The sequence below is a fragment of the Eupeodes corollae genome, chromosome 1, assembly GCF_945859685.1.
Source record: "Eupeodes corollae chromosome 1, idEupCoro1.1, whole genome shotgun sequence".
Classification (NCBI taxonomy): domain Eukaryota; kingdom Metazoa; phylum Arthropoda; class Insecta; order Diptera; family Syrphidae; genus Eupeodes; species Eupeodes corollae.
The window spans coordinates 611,485-632,656 of record NC_079147.1 but is presented as its reverse complement, the minus strand read 5'-3'; the positions used below and the strand labels follow the sequence as shown (position 1 = coordinate 632,656).

At 31.8% G+C, this 21,172-nt stretch overlaps 2 protein-coding genes and 1 pseudogene across 9 annotated transcripts in view; 2 read left to right on the top strand and 1 right to left on the bottom strand.

Moving 5' to 3' along the window:
* LOC129943118 (peripheral plasma membrane protein CASK) overlaps positions 1–3,439 on the bottom strand; it is a 235,407-nt gene extending 231,968 nt beyond the window's left edge. For 7 of the 8 annotated variants that reach the window (XM_056052359.1, XM_056052360.1, XM_056052361.1 and 4 more), the window contains exon 1: positions 2,904–3,439. The gene's annotated coding sequence lies outside the window, so the exon portion shown is untranslated. The remainder of the gene's footprint in view (positions 1–2,903) is intronic. The other variant, XM_056052365.1, reaches the window with a different exon arrangement.
* Positions 3,440–5,083: 1,644 nt separating this feature from the next.
* LOC129938808 (uncharacterized) lies at positions 5,084–6,454 on the top strand. The gene has a single exon (XM_056046586.1). The coding sequence runs from the start codon at positions 5,180–5,182 to the stop codon at positions 6,359–6,361; it is 1,182 nt and encodes a 393-aa protein (XP_055902561.1). The 5' UTR covers positions 5,084–5,179; the 3' UTR covers positions 6,362–6,454.
* Positions 6,455–13,545: 7,091 nt separating this feature from the next.
* Positions 13,546–14,692, top strand: LOC129941423 (uncharacterized; annotated as a pseudogene).
* The last annotated feature ends 6,480 nt before the right edge of the window (positions 14,693–21,172 follow it).

Genomic DNA, 21,172 nt, shown 5'->3' with positions numbered 1-21,172 from the left:
TGAAGGTTTTGAGTTTGACAATTTGCCTAGTACTAATTCCACGGTGATCAATGTTACAGAAAAAAATCAGATAAAAGGAAGTACCAGGATTCATATTTGAATTTTGGATTTGCCGAGACAAGTGACAACAATCCTCAATGCCTAATTTTCGGCAAAGTGTTGCCCAATAGTGCAATGTTTTCAGCAAAAATTAAACGTCACTTTGCAGGGACTCCTCCAGATTGCAAAAGCAAACCGACTGATTTCTTCAGAAAAAGGTATGGTGAACTTACTAAATCTCACAAGATTATTACTTATCACTCAAAGACAGTGAACGAAAATAGTGAAGCGCAAATTGGTAAAGCCCGTACCATTGCTGAAAACTTAATAAAGCCATGTGTTAAAAACATTGTTGAATGTTTGTTGGGTGAAAAGGGCAACAAATTAGTTGACACCGTTCCTTTGTGAAATACCACAATATCAAGACGAATCGGAGACTTAGCGGAAAATGTGAAAGCTTCTTTACTTTTACGACTAAAAGTCACAAAATTTGGGGTGCAAATGGATGAATCAACGGGTTTAGCAGGGTTGGCTATTTTAATAGTATTTGTGCACTACCTACAGTCCTTTCAAAAAGATCTGCTGTTCTGCAAGCCGTTGCCAATTTTTAATTTGATTGACAATTTTTGTATTGTAAATGACATATCATGGGTTAACTGCGTGTATTTATGCACGGAAGGTGCCCTGACTGGAAAAACGTCCAGTGCCGTCGCAGGAATAAAGCAAATTGTTAAAGGATGTACCAGCAGCCATTGCGTTCTACACCGCTATGACCTTGTAATGAAAAAAATGCCGGTCTCCCTCCAAGAGGTGTTGGACGAAAGCGTGAACATAATAATCTTTATTAAACCATGGCCAAAGAATACAAGGCTTTTAAAAGTATTGTGTGATGATATGAGTAGTCTACATACGTCTTTACTTCTTCACACAGAAGTAAGGTAGCTTTTTCGCGAAAAACACCGACGTGGCTTTTCGAAATGATAGCTGAAGTTAGAACCTTCGTCATTGATCACTTCAGGGAAAGGCAATAACTGTGCATTTAAAAATAAAATCCAGTTTTGGACTGAATCTATAAAAAATCGAAACCTTGGCAGCTTCCCCATGCTCAAAGAATTTAAAGAAGAAATAGTAGATTTTCTGGATAGCTTTCTCTTCTATTTTCCAGACGAATTCCACCTGAACATTAAGGAAAACGTATAGGTAATAAACCCGTACTATGCACCGTTGGAAAAACCACCTTCCCTGACATCGCTGTAGTTTGAATGCTTGATTGATCCGACAACAAATTCTTCGATAAAAGAATTTTTCGCAAAGAAGTCTTTATCAGAATTCCGGTGTTTGTTGAAAGCCGAGTTTAGTTTACTGTCAGAGAAAGCTTAAATAATTCTTCTGCCGTTTGCAACAACATACATGTGCGAATAAGGATTCTCTGCATATGTTGGAACCAAAACGAAATTTTTCACACAAAAAGTGCACCACAACTAAAAAAGATTGTGAACCGCTGCCTTACACTGTTTACGTGCCTTAAAAAGTATGATCGTATGCATGACGAGGAATTTAAATGTAACTTAATATCAAATTGGAGATCGCTATGAAAGGTTTCTTATTAAGAAGTATACAAATTATTTAAAGCATTAGTTAAGTGTTTCCAAATTCTAAATTATGCGAAAACAAAGATTTGAGTTAATTTTGACAGCTTAACTTTGCTTTATGATCTCTCCCGAATCGTCTGTTGGACAAAAGTTGATGAATTTGTGCTGCGCTATTGGAATAGGCTTGGATTTATGATTCAAATCATGCTCTTATCAATAAGGGGTGTCATATCTAATAACGCAATACGAACAGGTTTTTATTTTGTGCAAAACATTATTTAAGAAAAGTTATTTACATTTCAATACTGCGGATTTTGGTTAAACTTTTTTCAAATTTTTTTCAGGTGACGAAATACCGAAATAATTTTGTATTCTGATTTCTCTTCTCACAGTAAGAATTCCGATCTTGGTCAAATTTTAATATTGATTTTAAATCAGTTAAAACAAAATACATACATTTGGTTTATTTATTCAGGATTGTAAGTTTTTGAGTTATTTTTACCAACACCAAATGGACGTATTAGCTTTTCTTTAAATTAATTTTTTTTCAACTAACAACTTTTTGAATGTTTCTTTGTTTATAATTTATAATAAAATAATAAACTAAATAGAATTTTACTCTAAACAAAAATATGCAAAAAATATGTTCTTCATCTAAATTCAAAATTACATCATTGAACACATAAAGTTCTTAAATTTACATGTTGATATGTGGTTAAAAGGGTTGGGAGCTCCCAATCGTCTACATTAGCATTTTATTAGAAGAAAATGCTCATCTTTATTTTATAAAATTATACCTCGATGCTAAAAAATCAAAACACTAACAAAAAAAATAAATGCCAGAATCGTTATGGTATTTCAATATCTCCCCGTAGAAAATAACAGTTTCCGTTTCATATATTTTTTGGTTTGGAATTAATATGCGTAGGTATTTCTGCGAGTCGTAGCATGAATCAAAATACAAAAAATTCACCGCACTTGCTTCAAAACTAGAAACTTATGGAGTGGTTGCAGAATATGGTGGTGGTGCACCAGCAAAGCAACCGCCATTCAAAGAGCAGGTGACTTTCGTGTTCAAGCATTCTACTCCCATCGACTGATAAGAGAAAATTTTAGAAACCTACTCTTCTACATATAGAGTAATTTCCTGTAGGTATTAAAAAGATTCTTGTTTAAGTTGAATTCCGAATAAATCAAACTCCCGTACAAATCAACAATCAGCTCATTTCAATAAAAGTCTTTTAATAAAACAAACAATTCACTTTAACTTACCTTTTGATCAATTGCAAAGTTGTTCGAAGCTAAATTACACTAGACACTAGACAAATTGGAAACAGGAAAATCCTTATAGTGGCACGAAAGACGAAACTGCAAAATTCGATAAACAAGAGCAAACACACCCCAATAAGAACACAAGTCCACAACAACAACTTCACTAGAAATGCTTCTCAATTCACGACCAGACGAAGAATTTTCATTCTCTTCGGAAAAACCGAAAGGAAAACTACGAGTTTAAGAGCAAAACGATTAATAGCAGAGTAGCAGCAGACACCCGAAAATTTTCAATGTTGCACAGAAGATAATGAAATATTCAATGGCTTGAAAATTGACTGAAACTTGAGTTTTGCACTGTTTTTCTGATGTGAATTAAACTTTTTTTATATGCACGGCTTAGAATAAACTCCGACGAACTATTTTATTTGATTTTTGATGAGATAAAAACAATTATTTTACACGAAAAACGTACAAACATACCCTCGACTTAATTTTTATTTTGTTGACAGTCTAACTCAGTTCACTTTAGTTGAAATTCCAATTGTCTTGTCAGTGTCAGTTCATTATTTTTCGCAATGGTGCTGCCATCAAGTGGGTAGAGAAATCTTATTGGAAAGTAATTCAAGATATTTTCCTATTGGAATGTTGGTAGCATCAAATATTATCTGTTTAGTATCTCTAACAAACACCAGATGGCCAAAATCAAAAAGTCAGTCAAAAACATCTCAATTAAGAATTTTGGCGAGATTTATTTTGTGCACTTTCATCTAGTTTATCGGTCTTTTATAATGAAAGATTTCCTTAAATATGAAATATAATATTATATTCTTCTATGAACATTTCCAATTTGACTCAACACTAAATAGAAGCGCGATTAAATAAATTAAAATAATATTTTTTAGATAAAAATGGAAATGATATTAAAAAATGGTCAAAATTTTCGTTTTGTACGGATTTTTCAAATACGATATTCCAATTTTATTACGAATACATTAATACAAATTCTGATTTCGGATACAAAATTTATTCTAGGAATCAAATGTCAATTTTGACTTTTTACCATATGAAAAAAATTAGTGAAATTTGTTTACATATTGTCTTTGACGTTTTAGTTTTTGTTGTTTTCTGTCAAATATGTTGGGCAGAATGAATCTTCGGCTTAAAAAACAAAATGCAAGGAAATTTATTTTATCGCCCATGTATCGTAGTGCGATATGTAAATAGTTGTTGAAATAAATTCGAAGAAATAAAAGTGAATATAAAGTGATCCACAGAATGGTGGACCCTTCCCAAAATTAAATTTTGTGATGTAAGTGATATAAAATGAAATTTAACTAACCACGAATCAACGAAAACAATAAATATTAGTGCTAAAGCTCTGTAGCATTTGCTCGGCATACACACCGAGCCAAAGCCATTTTGACAGATTGATTTTTCCTATATTTTTCATTTTAATCACAGACAAATATATCTGCAGTTGGATAACAGCATAAAACATGGTTTTTATAGAATAAACTAAACAATTGTAGACAATGTTCTGAAAAATATCTTAAAATTTAAGTAAATAAACGTAATATATCGTTGGCAGCTGACTCAGAAAAAATACATTGAATTTTTGCATGACATCAACTGCTCACTGTTGATTTTTGGTTGGATTGGGTGCATTTGGATCTTTACCTAGCTGTCGTGTATGTCTAGCTTAAGAGCAGTTCAACACAAGGACAAGTAATCCAGTTTTGCTTTAAAATATACAGTCATCTTTGTGTAAAAGAGTTCTTGTACTACCATTTTCTATTTTTATAGGGATGACACCTAGTGGCTGCGTCGACATTAGCTGTTGCAATTTTGTTTACTTAATTTTTGTACATAAAGTTTCCAAAGCCACCTCGAGGCTACGAAGAACGTAAGAATACAGCTCCATGATAATTTGTTTGTTACAAAATTTAATTTGAGGTATAAAATAAACACCCATCATGAACTACAAAAAGTTGCTTAGGTTAGAAGCAATAAGTTGCCTGGTGGGCTATAGGCATTCAAACATACTTGATGTTAATGGTACCTTAACATATTTGACAATCAAATTTAATTTGCGTTCAGCGTTTAAGTAAATTTGAAAATTCAGTTTTCTTTAAGAAATTGAGGTTGAACGTGCCCATTGTCAAAGTGACATATTTCTATTTACATCTTTTTTTCACATCAAAGTTATATTCAAACCAGATTTGGTTTCTAGCAAAGAATTTGTTTTCGCAAATAGATTTATTTAATTTAAGACAATGGATGAAGACCTAGGAAAGGAAGAATCCAAGCACACAGCCCAAAATGATAAAAGACTATCCCTTAACTTTGCGGACAAGGACGACAAGGAAAATGCTAAATTTAATGATGCCCGTTTAGTCGACATTCTAAGGAACTATCCATTACTCTATAACAAATCTCTGGAAAGCTATGGCGATCCCGACTACACTCAATGGATGTGGGGAGAAATTGCAAATGAAATGAACGAGCCCCACCGTAAAACCACCCTCAATTTGCCATTCAATTGGACGACCTGCCGAGACCAGTGGGAAATAGTGAAAAGGTCATTGCGTTACTTGAGCAATCCAGCCGCAAAGTCATTTCGCTATCCAAAACAATTCAGAGAAAGTTTGGAGTTCTTCCAGAACTACATCAGGGATCGTAAAGAGCCTCCGCACACCGACCGGTCCCAAGATCTTTTTCTTAGCTTTTCGGGTCTAGTAGAGCAATTGCCATTTGAAAAACAGTTGCTTCTGGAGAAAGAAGTTCTTGATTTGATTCTCTCGAATGAGCTAGAATTCTGTGCACCAGTAGTTGATCCCGAGGCTGTGGAGGGACAAGCCCGAGAAGAATTTGCCAAAGTAATTGGCTTGCTCATGCCAGAAGTGGACGTGCGAACAGTTCAAAACGAACTTTCCACCGAGCCTGAAACGGAACTAGGTCTGCTTGAGGAGATTATTCAAAAACCAGAAACCAGCGCGTTTGCTGCCCAGCCAATTACATTCACAACAGAACCCGTAGAAGGAATAGAAATTAAACAGGGCGTCATCTTAAACAGAGCTGTACCACAATTTGACATAAAGAACTTCATTCGAATTCAGCCGGAAAGAGAGACCACTGAAATACCTGAATTGCAGAACAACGTCCATTATTCAATACAAGACGTAGCAGAAGTGGAAGACATTATTGAGGAAGTTGGAGAGGAAAGTGAAATGCCAGTAAATGACCACACTCAAGAAGTTGTGATGCAGGAGTGTGTCTACGAGCAACAGGACTACATACAAGAGGAGGATCTTATCGAAGAAGTTATTTCTGACGGCGGCGGTGTTGTCGGTGTTGTCGGCGTAAAGGATATGCCTTCTTTGAACATAAGTGAAGGTTACGAGGTGCCTGGCAGTCGATTGGACTTCGATGGCGTTTTAAATGAAATGTTAGAGTAATGAATGTTATTAATAGAACATTATAGCTCTTCTTATGTGTACACTGAAAAGTTAAAGTTAGTTTTCCAATAAAAAAAAAGAAATATTTTCTAATTGGTTTCTCTCTCTTGAACTCAAGAATTTAAATACAGTTTTATTTCTTAAGCTATAATTTAACATATTTTTAAAACTAGGAATAAATAAATCACTAGTTTCGGTAATTGTGGTGAATCAATGTTAAAAGTTTTTAAATTTAATACTTTATCTGGTGTTGGTGGAAAATCTGTAAGGAGATGCCTTGCCACAAAATGTCGCATTAGTTTCCAAGCGACGTATTTAGAAAGGATTAAGGTATTTAGAAGAATAAGCACCTTTTAATCTTTTGTTTTTGATTTTCAAAATCCTTAAACCCAAAATACTCATTTAGCATACAAACGTACATACAACACAGGCATATTTTCTATATTGGAATTTCCTTAATTCAAATTTGCATTTGCAGCAACAAAGTGACTTACCTAACACTTTTTAAACTTAATTATGTTTGTCTTATTTTTAGCCCAATATAAATCTTATGAGTATTAATGATAAACTTTAATGAAACAAATCATTTTGATTAACTTTGCCTGGCACTTGGCAATTGTGGCCAAATTTCAAAATCCAACTAAACTTATTTTCGAAAGAAAGTGACAATTTTATACAAACATTAAAGTTACTCTCAAACTTAAGCAAAAACCACCAATGATTGTTCGAATGATTAAAATGCAATGTTTTTGGTAATTTTTCTTTTCAATTTTCCTTTATTTAAGATTGTATAAATAATAGAAATAATTGTACAAATAACTAACAAAATAGCTATTTTTCGTAATTTTTTTAATGAGTTCAAAGGTTCCCGTTCTACTTGTAGCAATGGCGGATCCAGAGGGGGGGGGGGGTCGTAGGGGCATGACCTTCAATTCTAAACTTATCGTACTGCGTTAATGGTTATGGCCCCCATTATAATTTGTATTTTACTTCCTTTAACTTTGTTGCTAAAAGTACTACTTTTAACTGAGGACTGGACCAAGAACATGAATCGGAAACTCTGAATATCAACTTTTGATCAACTGACGATCAAGGTCGGGGGGTCATATGAGCCATAAAGTTAAGTTGTTTAAGTAAAGATTTCATCTAAAGATTTATTAGTAACTAAGCATCATTCACGAAAAAGTGGTTTGCTGTCAAAAACAACTTAAATGTTTCTTTTCACTCAATTCAATTTAGAATTTGAAAAAAAAAGTATGTAAGTCATGACTCAAATTATTTCTAAGAAAAGAAGCAAATATTCAGGATCTTAAGAGGAACTTTGAATAAGAGATCACCAATTTTATATAAAGTTACCTTTAAATTCCTTAAACTAGCCTTCAATTTTATTATTAATTTTTTTTGACACATAAATAGTGAATATTGAAGTGATTTTTACTTGCGACATATGTATAGGAACTATAAAATAGTTTTTTTGGTTAAAACATATGATTTTTCTAAAACTTTCTCTATATTTTGTGTTTTTAATTTGCTTTCTACAATAAAAACATTATTTTGGTATTGCTTCAGAAGGGTACCCCTCAAAAACCTTTATTTGGTTTTAAAAATTTTCTCAAGAACTAATGGACCGATTTCAATTATATTCTCTTTTAATGATCAAATCGATGATGATTTTTTATGATCAAAAATGTATTTTTTTTATTTAAATGATTTACGAAAAAAATAATCTAATCTAAATTTTTTGAGAAATGGCATTTAAATTTTTGAGAAAAAATTATTTTGCGTTTAAATGTTAAAAGATAGGAAATATTTTTAAACCGACTAAATGGCAATAAAACATTATAAACGTTTCATATCTATTGATATATCTAAAAGCTTATGTCTTGAGATTTGAAGTGAAAAGCGATTCTAAATTGTGTAACTTATGAGTGCTACACAAACGTTAATTCCCTGCTTATTTGTTTACCATAATTTTTTTTAATTTTATTTTTTAGGGAAATTATGTACTTACTCATAAATTCAAATATTTCCTTAAATTGAAGAACCAAACATTTTTCTCACTAAAATGTTTAAGTTTTGTTGACTCCTTTAAGATAAAAATAGCAAAGTGATAGCGGTAGTAATAATAAACTCTCAAAAATTGAGGTCCAAAAAAAACTTCGTCAAAAAAAGTGCGACATTTCTTCATATCAAATCCTCTCTCATTTTCTGGATTTTTGAATTTTTTAGCGTTTTATAAGTATAAATAGAAATGGATACAAGAAAAATATATTTATATATATATGGAATATTTAGAAAACTGTTGGAATCTAGGAATGCTTTTATATAAAGGGAGTCATACAAATTAAATTGTTAGACCATACCTTACCATACCTGGACAATAGTGTTCTTAAATAATTTGACAACTAAAGTTGTCATTCGAGTAATTGAAATGTGTAAAGGTTAGGTGAATATACTCGTACACATTATGTTATTTAAATTTTGTTAGCCTCCTTTACAAAACATTGAAGAGCGGTGTGTAAAACCTCATCTAAGTGTGTGAACACCACCCCCTCCTCCCCTGATGAAAAGTCTGGATCCGCCCTTGACTTGCAGCCATAGACCCCCATAACAAGACATAACATACTCCATGTTTAATAGTGGCATAACAATTCTTGAATTGCGTATTGGGCTATCTATAAACAATTTGCCTTCCATTAGACTTAAATAAGTTTATTTACATTTTTATAATAAAAACCAAGAAATTAGAATGAATTTGCCAGAAAGTCGCATCATAAATATGAAAAGTAACGTTTTTTTTTTATTTTCTTATGAGTAACGTAATAAGACCGGGAGTAAAAAGAATGCTGTATACGTTAGTGTTACCAATTTTGTAGTACTCAAAAACGTATGATTAGCAATTCCCAAGCAAATAAATTACGCGAGAATATTTCTCAGATTCCGTAGGACCAAAACCTAGCATTTCTTGCCAAAATGAGCGGCCTCTTCCTGTTTAGTGGGTAGGGACATTTTTAAACATTGAACACATTAAATTAAATTAAGAAACAATCGTAAGAGAGACACAAAAAATCACGTAATTTTATTAGTAACTCAGCATGTAGATTTTCTGAAGCTTTTGGTTTTTGTCATGTCTTGCCAAAAGTTGAACTTCACGATGTCTTACTTCATTCGTTCTGTTCATGTTCTCTTGGCTCTTTGACTACACCTGAATTGTGTATTATTAATACGGATGCATACCTCAAAGTAGTTGATGATGAGAGTTTTTCTATTCCAAGATTACATATGAAAGAATTGTTGAAAAAACAATTGCTGCACAAGTTAAATTGCTAAGTGGCAAGTTCGACACCTCAAACTTAGGAATATATTTGCTCCTTGTCGCACAAGAGACTGAAGATCAAAAACTTTTGAGGTGTATCTGGACTGGATATGGTTTTCCTGTCAGTCATATCGTTTTCCCAATCAACAAATCAACTGGATATGCGTAACTTTTGAACTAGCAGAAGAAACTCAGTAAATAACTCTTTTATACATAAAAGGATAGCGTCGAAAATATTAAACAAACTAAACATTTTCGGTAAAAAAAATCTTTTTGAGAATAATGGTTTTAACAGATTCATTTTGATAGTAATGAGCATCAAATAATTTTTTTTATTGAATATATGATATTTCCAGTTAAGATTTAAATCAATTGTAACTCCTAGATATTTAAAACTGTATACTGAATCAATTTTGAAACAAGAATCCAAACAAGGTTCCAAAGAACCAGCTGCATGAAGTATAAAATTGTAATTGCGAAGTTTTGAATTACATTGTTTTAGTTTTTTTCACTACAGATTAACTTATGAACCGAGAACCAAGTTCTTAGAATTCTTCTTCAATTTGAATGTTACAATTATTATGTTGTGAGTTTGACTTGTATGTAAACGTTATATCATCTGCAAAAGCCGTAGCAAGGCTATTCAACTGCAACCTAAGGAGAGAGAGTTAATAAATAAAATAAATAAATTAGGTAGCGAAACATTCCATGAAGAATCAGGGTCTAGTGACTTACAACTCTCAACCATTCCTGTTTGCGAGTAATGTTGTCAGAGATGGAAGGGACCTAGTTGATTTGTCGAATCCGAACGGCTAATTTGAGAAATACCTTTTTCATGAAAAGAATTACTCTTGGAGGATTTGTCTATTCTTCGCAGGAGGGAGTACCAGTGAAAAAAGTTAGGTGGCACAGGCAGGGATTGAACCCAAGACCCCTTGCATGACAGTCCATAGCACTAACCATCACGATACGGTACTACAAAAAAAGAGAAGAGAAAAAAAGAGCCCTGAGGTACTCAAGATTTTATATATCGAGCTTCACTCATTACACCATTAACTACTATTTTTTGGACTATTTCTTTTATTTGTATCTTTATTGTAGCATCAATGTTATAATATTTGTTCTTAAACTAAATTGCACAATTTACAGAGACATGGTATAAGGCTACCTTAATGCTGACAATATTATAACTATTACGTCAATTAACAAAAAATATAGAAAGAAATAATATTGAAGGAAAAGCTACATAAAAAACCTTCATATAAAACAATAAGAAAATAGAATGAAACAAATGAAAAAAAAATAAGGATTTAAACCGAGCTTTGAGTAAAACAAAAAGTAGATAATAATTAAAATAACTAAAATAAATACATCAATAAATATATAAATAAATATATAAATAAATAAATAAATAAATAAATACATAAATAAATAAATAAATAAAAAAATAAATAAATAAATAAGAAGATACATAAATAAATAAATAAGAAGATAAATAAATAAAGAAAATAACTAAGTAAATAAATGAATAATAACAATAACAATAACACTAACAATAACAATAACAGTTGAACAGAAAAGAAAGGACAAAATAAAATAATGTTAAATAAATACATCATTAAATAAATAAATAATTAAATAAATAAATAGACAAACAGATATATATTTATATAAACAAATAGACAGGTAAATTAAATAAAAAATAGATAAATAAATAAATAAGTATATTAGGAAGTCATTGTGAAGCTAGGTTTGAAATCAAGGTATTATCAGACATAGTACATGATGTCTGTCCATCATTAAGTTTTGCAGTCCTTCCTGATACCATATCCATAGCTAAAATGGTATGAAGTTCATTAGTTGAAAATGACCTTGGAAGCTTGAGAATCATTTTTAGAATCTTATTTTGAGCTATCTGCAGCCGTCGTATATTATAGATTGCATAATTACCCCATACTGGTGAATAGTAATTCAAGATAGCTTGGAAAACAACTTTGTATATTAAAAGCTTACTATCGGTGCTAAGCATTGATTTGCGATTAATGAAAGGATAAAGAAATTTTAACAGTATGATTTATTTTCTGAATCGTTTTTTGTATATGTAAGCCAAATGTTAATGTTTTATCTAAATGCACTCCAAGATATTTTGCGTCAGATTTCCATTCCATACTTGTGCCATCCATAAGAGGATTATTGCTTGGTAAAAAGCAGGCATTTCTTTTTCGAGTAAAAAAGATTGCCTGCGTTTTTGAATAATTGATTTTTATTTTCCAGTCATGGAAGTAGCTTTGTATAACATTTAGACTAGATTGCAGATTAGTTTCAATTATAAAACCAACTGAATCTGAAGAGACTCTTTCTTTTAAATATGACTTCAGTCTTTAGCCATTGAAAAAGAACTCCTCTAAATCCTGAAGTATATAATTTACTTAGCAGTAAATCATAATCAATGATTTATAATTTTGACCAAGTTGATGTTTATGTTTGACTTGAGAACAATTAAGTGGTGATTCTCATCGGCTTTGTTGATCTTTTTGATGATTAAATGAAAACAATTTTCATTTGATTTTTCCCAACGTTTCGACGGTGATTGCCGTCTTCTTCAGGGGATGTCTTTATTCACATAAATGATAAGAGTGTTTATTAAATACATACGAATATTATGTAAAGCTTTCAAGTATGACTTACATTGATTTAAATATAACAAAAACATTAAAACAAAAAATAATTTAAACAATTAAAATTTAAAGCGCTTCGGACTTTGAAGACTTGTCACTGTTAAATGTAAATCATAATCAACCATTATTAAAGGCTTTAGTCATATAAATAAAAAGAGTCACATTAGGTTTGTTATGATTCAAGCTGTCATAGAGTTGACTGCAAAGTCGAAGAATTGCATCTTCGGTTGACTTTCCAGACCGAAATTCATATTGATTTTCGCTAAAAAACGATTTTTATCTAAGAAAGAAGTAATAATTCTTTTTTTCATTAATTTTTCGAAAATTTTCGAGAAGGTGGAAAGAAGAGAAATAGGTCTGTAGTTAGACATGTTCGATCTTCTTTTTTTATAAAGAGGGATCACCTCCATACATTTAAATTGTTGAGGAAAAAACCTTGTTCAATACTTAAGTTAAATACATAACTTAGTTTGATATAGACTAGATTATCCATCTGAAGTACAAGAGTTCTTGTCTTCCAATGATAAAATAATTTTATAAGTTTCAAAAGAGGAAAAGCATCGAAACCAAAGCTGTTAGGTTATAAATATTCGGAATCTAAACAGCGTTGATCAAGACAGTTACAAATCAAATAACGGCTTCAATTTTTCAGAGATTTCCGTAAAATATTCATTGAATTTGTTTGAAATACATTTTGAACCGCATAGTAAAATATCGTCTGCAATAGTTCCTATTACGGTAGAGTTCGTTTTCTTTCCTAAAATATCGTTGATAATTTTCCATTCCTTTTTTACATAGCCTTTCGAACTTTTGAATAAATTAGAATAATAATTTTCACGAGTTGATTCAATGTTAACTTTAACACTTTTACATAACGAATCATAATATTTGTGTAGTTTTGTACTATTTGGGGGGTTTTCCGCTTAGTACCAACTTTGTTTAAAATTGTTTGTATTATTCTTAATGAAAAAAAAGAAAATATATTGATATGCTTTTGCAAGATTGAGTTTAAAACATTAAACGAAGAAGAAGGATTATGTTTCAGAATGCTAAGTAATAAAGTATGATCTATTTCAAGGTGCTCTTTATTTTTATTGGAATTTGAAATATTTTAAATTAAAATACTTTAAATTAAAAAGTGATTGTGTGTTTTGTTTTAATTACATTTTATATATATTTTCGCTCTTTAAAATGCCAAGAACTAGCTATAAAACAAAATTCATTCAATTGTATGAACAAATCGCTTTAAATGAATTGTTGATGTTGGAGTTATTAGGTGAAAACGATGGTACCTACCTACGAGTATATGAACGTGAAATGTACATAATTTCTGAAATTGTTAAATTAAACCTTTTATAAATTAGATAAACAGCTAGAGAAAGAGGACGAGATAAGAGAAGACTTGATAATAATAATGTTAATTGCTGAAAATTCCCGATATGCAGCTTCGTTTTTGCAGCATTCTGTGTCTAAATCGAACATATTTTTGGAAAATGTCTTGCCTCATTTGGATGAAGACAGGTTTAAGCAGATCGTTCACGTCAATTGGGCAAATTTTAATATCATCCTAGACCTAATTAAAGATGACGAGATTTTTCATGGACCCTGTTAGAACACAATTGACAATAGTGCTTTATCGATTGGGATCTAGTGGAGAAGGAGCTTCGATTGCCAAAATTGCAAGATTGTTTGGTGACGGTGGTACAATCCAGGTAATTAAAGATTTTTCTATAATTGAAATTGAAACTTTCATATACCTACGTAATTCGTTCTCAGAATATCACCGAATGAGTTTTTAAGGTAATACCTAAACTTAAAAACAAATATCTGTTTTGGCCAGATGCACAAGAGCGAAAATATTATTTGACTCCCGCACTGTATCGGATACGTTGATGGCTGAAAAACCCTCAGAAGATCCTGAAGCTTATTTTTTCAGAAAGCATGTATGTATATTCCCTAAAAGTTCAGGCAGTCTGCGACTGCAAAATGAGGATTCGCCATATGGTTTTAGTATATCCAGGCAGTGTACATGATGCACGAATCTATAATTACTGCGATCTTTTTGCAAAAGAGCAAGATTTTTTCACGGGGTTAGAATGGCTGGCGGGCAACAGTGTATATAAATTAACTGGCACTTTTGTGACTCCCTTCAGGGAAAATTCAGTTGAAATGTCTGCCCAAAAAGAAAAAAACTTTAACAAGCATTTCAGCAGATATCGCATAAGAATCGAGCACTGCTTTGGTCTCTTGAAAGAACGATTTAACAGTAACACTTTTTTCTTCTCCAGTTTCCAGGAGACTGGAACCTGTTTTTCCCTTTCTACCGCTGACATATAGGTTCCTTATAGGTACCTCACTTTGCTCTCCATGCATATCCAGTCTATGCTTTCCTGCTGTGGAGAAATTTCCGCGAACCTTTGGGCTGTTAATTTCAAAGTTGAACAAGAGTCATTAAATGTAAAAATACTTCACAGCTTTCGGGGTTACCTTTCACCGCCTCCACTGCCAACTCCAGCATCGAGTTTGTTTCAAACTGTGTCCAGCAGTGCGATGGTTGATACGGCCGTGGGCGTTTTTTAATTTGTTGATCTTGTTTCTGGATTAAAAAAATAAATTTTAATAAATTATTTAAAATATAATTGTTGTCTACCGATAGAAAATTCTACAGTTTTTAAGGTTTCTATGGGTTTTCTGTGTTTGCATGAATATGAATACCCTTATTATTCTTCATAAAACGCAAGAAAATGTGGTCACTGGAAGTACTTTTGAGAAAAAAGTAAATCTGTTTGATTTTTCATGGGAACTAAGATCAAAAGAAGTTTAACATATATTTTAAGTAAAAGAGAAGTGATTTAACTGTTTAGAACTAAAAGTAAAAACCAAGTTTGTCTAAAAAGGACGATATGTACGTTTTTTAGAAAGCGGTCATCGTCCTTGAATTTAAATTGACAGACGGGAATGGGACCTAAAAATACTTCAGCTTTATAAATAATGATTATAATAACAATTTTATAAAAAAATTCAAAACAAAATATGTATACGCCGAAATATTGTAACTAACTTTGAAAATGTAAATATGTACCTTTAAAATTCGCTTGTGAAATGTGCACAGGTACATAATATGTAAATCCAATTACATCAGATTTTTCGTTTTTATAGGTTTCTTTAAAAACAAATAAATTAGAAAACAAATTAAAATCATAACATTGTTTAAGGTTTCATTGGATATATTATTGTCATCATGTATTACTATATGTTGTGTATAAAAGCGTCTTTACAGTAAAGTCAATATGTACATGCTCGGTTTCTAAAATTTATTTCCAACATATTATTACGTAAATATACACATGAATATTAAAAGTCAAGGCCAGAAAAAATCAGAGCATACTCATTTGATAAACCGTTTCTCTTTCGAAATTCAATTTTAATTTGAACTGCAGCTCCAGCGTACCTACTCTTTGGAAGATATTGTGTATAGGAATACTGTACTCGTTCTTTATGTAGATATTTTATATGCCTGAAAGTATTACTGATGTTTAATACTATGCAAATGCAACGACCTAATTTTCTGCATGAAGCTGAAACCGCATTTTTGTCAATGAAATTATTATAAATTTAAAGAGGTGCAGATTATCGCAATATTTAAACGATACGGCTGTGTCGGCGCGGTGTGGCGGCGCGACGAGACGCGGCGGTGAAATTGATTCTTCTTAATTGAATGTTAAATCCTTTTGATTTGCAATCATCACTGGTTTCGTTGAGGATTCCCCTGGCTGGGGAGTTTAAGGATACCACATATATATGTCCCTACTTGTGAATATCCCGGCATGCATGCATGAATACATGAGCCCCACATTCATTATTCATTTGGCAGACTGCAGAGGTGACAAATTTTTCTACGTGCCAAGAATTATTCTACTCCTCTTTTTACTTGCGAAAACTGTAGGTATCCAATGGATGGCATGTTTTATTTTTGAACAAAAATCGAAGCACAAATTTTAACATTCCAACAGAAAATGTACAAAGTTGTAATAAAAAAATAAATGTGTCCGTTTTTTAATTAATTAGGTGACATTTTCGGGGATTCACACCAAAATATTATGCTTTTTTTCTGGATTTTACATACAACTTTTTACTTTGTCGATCTTTTAAAAAGCCAACTCAGTGGTTTCATGTTGAAAGTAAGAATAATTTATTAACTGAAAAACATGATTTGGCACTGTCTCTAAAAATCATTGTAGTCCGTAATGAAGTTATGTATTTGCATTTTTGCCATCAATCACTTTTTTAAACTGAAAATAATTAGTTTTAGAAGAATTAATTGATTTCATTTTTGTAAATCTTCAGAAGTTTGCTAAGGAACCAAGTGTGCAAATATTATGTTAAGTATGATTTAATTAATCCCAAACTACATGAGTGAGCAAATTTAACCTTTTTTCTGATGAGAACATGAAAAAAATCCTTTCATAAGAGATTTTTTTATCAACCCAAGCTTTTGAAAATATGCCTTTTATAAATTTTAAAATCCATAATACGTCAAAACAAGACATACATACATAGTTTTTAATAACAATTTTTATGAGGATTTCATAAAATATCAATAGTAATATTCTAGACACAGTTCCGGGAATTCTCATTAGCTATAGTCTTTACTGTCGCGTCACCTTATTTATTTATTATTTATATAGTCTTCTTATTTGAATTGTATAAGGTTTTAAAAGGTCTGAATCTTTGACCTTACAAGTTTAAAAATAAAATACTATAAAGTTAATTGCTGGGCACGATTTGGAATTTGAACCTTACTTTGTGCCAAAATATAAAAAATGTACGATTCAAGATTTATTTTGGCATTTTCAAGCAATATGGGGTACACGTATTTCATATTATATTCCTTTGTTTCTTTCAACACCATGCAGAAATAAAGTTGAAGACTAAAAATCAAGGAGGATTTTTCAAACGTTTATGAAAAAAAATATTAGTATTAATTTTTGTGCATTCTTGAAAGGTGGTATCTCAAAAACATTATTTATTAATTCTGGTTTTGAAACTAGCAAAGTATAATTTGATTATTAGTTACAAATCTTTTGATGACTTAAATAACAGGCAATTGAAGAAGTGTAATATACTAATGGCATATCAGTTGGAATCAGAGGAATACACGGTATCCTTTTGATTTGCCAGTTAAGATTGTAGCTTCAATCAAATTTGGAAATAACTTTTCCACTACCAATCTGGTGCCATTACACAGTTTTGGGCGGATTAATAAAGAACCAATTTTTAGGTTCAAGCAATCCGGTGGTATACCAGTCGGTTCGAATGAATTTAAAAATTCAATTGGAAAATTCATTGCCTCATCTTGATTCATAACACAGTCAATTGATTTATATTTCGTGACGACACCTGGCAGTTTCGATGGAATTTGAAAATTAATAGCATTGATATGAATGTTTTTCGGTGCTAAAATGGTGCGTTCTCTCAACCAATCTATAGATTAAGCAATTGTGTACAAAAATTGTTGGGTAAAGTGATCAATCCGTTGGTACTGTCGGTTGGTATTTTGCCATCACCAATTTATAACAACAGGTGTTTATTTCATCAGTAGGAATTTATCGAGGAATGACAGGAAATGCAGCAGCAATTCCCGAAGATGCAAGTGCTAATTCAGTTTTCTATTCCGATCAAATAGTCGCTAAAATCAATGGCTTCGTTCTACATTTCCAAGGTAATCAACAAATCGGGATTTCTTTAAGTATTTGTACAAATTGTTTGTATATGGGAGTATAGAAAGATGTTGATTTTACACCTTTTTAAGATATTTTTTTTAAATTTTCTCTACGTACAAACCTTCTCTGCACTTCCACGAATAATACAAGACCAAAATTAGGCAAATCGGTAAAGGCATTGTTGAGTTATAAAATTACAACGAAAAGTGGCATTGATTTTTATATATATAGAAGAGAAGATAATTATAATATTTTTTAGTGAATATTACGGTTGATAATCAAGAACAACAATAATAAATTTGTGAGGATCAGATCTTTTACTGCTGATTTATTTTTTCAACACAATGTATGTTTTTCTTCAACGCAACGAACGCATTTTCTGTTTTATCTCTCAAAACCTACACATAAATTGTACATAGAAATTATGTTGGTATGTATTCTTTTTATTGTAAAGTATGGAAATGAAATAACGAAAATTAATATTTGTTTCAAAGGCAATTAAGTCTGTTTCTAAGTCCACCTTCACCCAGTTAAATAATTTTCCTAATCCTAAGCATCGCAGTTTAGTACCCGAGACGTAATGGTTAGTTCGTAGGACTGTCATACCAGAGGTCTTATGTTCAGTACCTGAATGTGAAACCTAAAGTTTTCTCTTGTGAGGAATTGACAAATCCTCCAAGACTCATTCTTGTCAAGAAATGTGCTTCCCTAAAATTACTCGCACACCGAAATTGTTGAGAGTTTGAAGTCACTATGCTCTGGTTTCCTAACGAACAGTTTGTATATTTATTTATAAGCATCACAGTTTTGGTTTCTAGGAAATAAAGAAACGAATGAGCTAGAAGCTCATTTTGCCAAGCATAAGTATGTGTAAGGAAAGTTGGATGAGCAGGACCATTTTTTCAGTAACATCGTTCACACTAAAGAAAGCGCTCATTCGTTTTTTCCTTACAGAATGTCACTACAGGTTAAACTTCAGCCCCTCAATATCTTGGTAACAAAATTACTGTCTTTAACTTAATCTTGTTATAAAACTGATAAGGAGTTGTTCATAGCGACTTTACGACTAAGGCCTATGGAAGGATCCTCAGAAAGCCACATAATATGATTGATCCTAGTGATTATAGCATTACAATAATACGCATGGCATTATGAATTATGATTAAATAAAGAGTGGATTTGGACTCCAAACATACAAGTTGGGATTATAGGTAGGTGGCTGATCAATAAAATTGTTTACATATAATGTATTTATTTTGTATGTACTCGTATATACTTAACCGTTCGTTTTACTGAAGGAAGGTTTTTTATCAAGGCACATTTTATTATCACAAAAATCCCCTCGTGGCTTTACGGCGTCACTCTTATCATCAGAAAGAGATGTTTCCGGTGAATCCTTTGTATTCATTTACGGCAAACAATAATTTTCGTTTGGTTTATGTGAATGGTTCGTTCCTTGTGATGAAGGGTAGACACTTTTTTGATCCACCTTTAATACCGCCACATGTAGCTACATTGTTAAATCCTTGTTTTGTTGCTACTTTAGCAAGGAATAATGTGTGCGTTGGTTTTCACTTTTTGACTGGAGTTTCTTTTTATTTTATTTTCCGGTAGGTATTGCTTTTTAATGAAATGACAGAAGTCGGAAATGGAATAAAGTAGACATAATGGAGGTTGTTCATAAACATTATGCTGCGTGAGGGATTTTATGCGTATAGAACGACCGACAAGACGCAAAAGCACGAGGAGACGGTTACAGGTGAAAAATAAATGTTTGAAATATCTAAACATACCGATTCATTTTGATTTCAAAAAAAGATTTTCCAAATTTCATGGAACTGATAATTATCATTCAGGATATTAAATTTGAGTCTTTTCTGTCGAAATGAATAGAAATAGATATAAAAGGTTTTGTTAACTCTGCTGTAAATTTCTAAAAATGTACCTATTTAGTTTTTTTGTTGGTGATAAGGATATTGTAAAAATAAATATAATATTGCTACTTACCTACATATGAATGTGAACATATCACATATGTGTGTACAGGATGATGGCTATCTTTTATGTCAGTATGAGACTATTGAAAAACCTTCAAAAAACAATTTCAATAGAAATGAGGTATTTTTTGCATGTGGTTTGTCTTTCTATGAGTTACCTTTTCAACTGAATAGGTAAATATATATTTTTTCAAACTGGGGTGCGAACTTAAATTGCTTTAAAGCCAACAGATTGATGTAAATTTTGGGTAGTTATAATTAAAAAATATGCATATACATATTATACATTTACACCTTTAAAAAACATTGTAATTTTTGAATAATGTTCGCAAAAGGAATAATTTTTCTTCAATTAAAAAGTCCACCTACACGTCAGTAAGTTAGAAAACGTGATATTGTCAATAGAAATTTAAAAAAAGGGATAATTATTTTGTTTGGTAATTATCGTATTGGGTCTATTAATTCGAAGATATAAGACCTAGAGGAGGAGATTTTTTGGTTTTTGTGTGGAATAAATCTGAATTAATCCAAGCTGCACTCTATAAAGAATTTCCTCGCAACTAACCAGAAGCCTCCGAAGTTCGGATGTGTACTACCAAACCGGCAAAGAATGATAAGCTTATCAAATTGTGTTCTCCATAATGCCACTATTCGATATTGCCAAAAATGGTTTCCTCTGACGAGGGAAGAAGTTGTTTACCCCTTCTGATGTGTCTATTTTTTACGAAGCTTTCACTCGTGCAAAACTAGGGTATAATTCTCATGTTTGGATTGGTGCCCCAATGACGCACTCCAGTCGTTTGGATAAAATTGAAAAAAGAATTTTGAAAATGATAGATGATCATTCTATTTGGTTAGGTTAGGTTGAAAGTGGCTGCCCATAATTGGAATCGGAAACACTTAGGTCAGTTTAATGGCCCATTGGGATATCATCATGAATCTTGAGTCTTCCTCATAACCTCAATGGAACTAGTTTAAGTCTCTTACGAAACGTAAGAGGCTGATTATGCTAATATGATCGAGATCGTTACTGAAGAATTCTCCTAGGTAATTTTTAAGTTTTTGAGCTAGAGCAGGGCATGTACAGAGAAGGTGAA

Coding starts and splice junctions, on each gene's coding strand:
- LOC129938808 (XM_056046586.1), top strand. CDS start 5,180: ATGGATGAAGACCTAGGAAAGGAAGAATCCAAGCACACAGCCCAAAAT.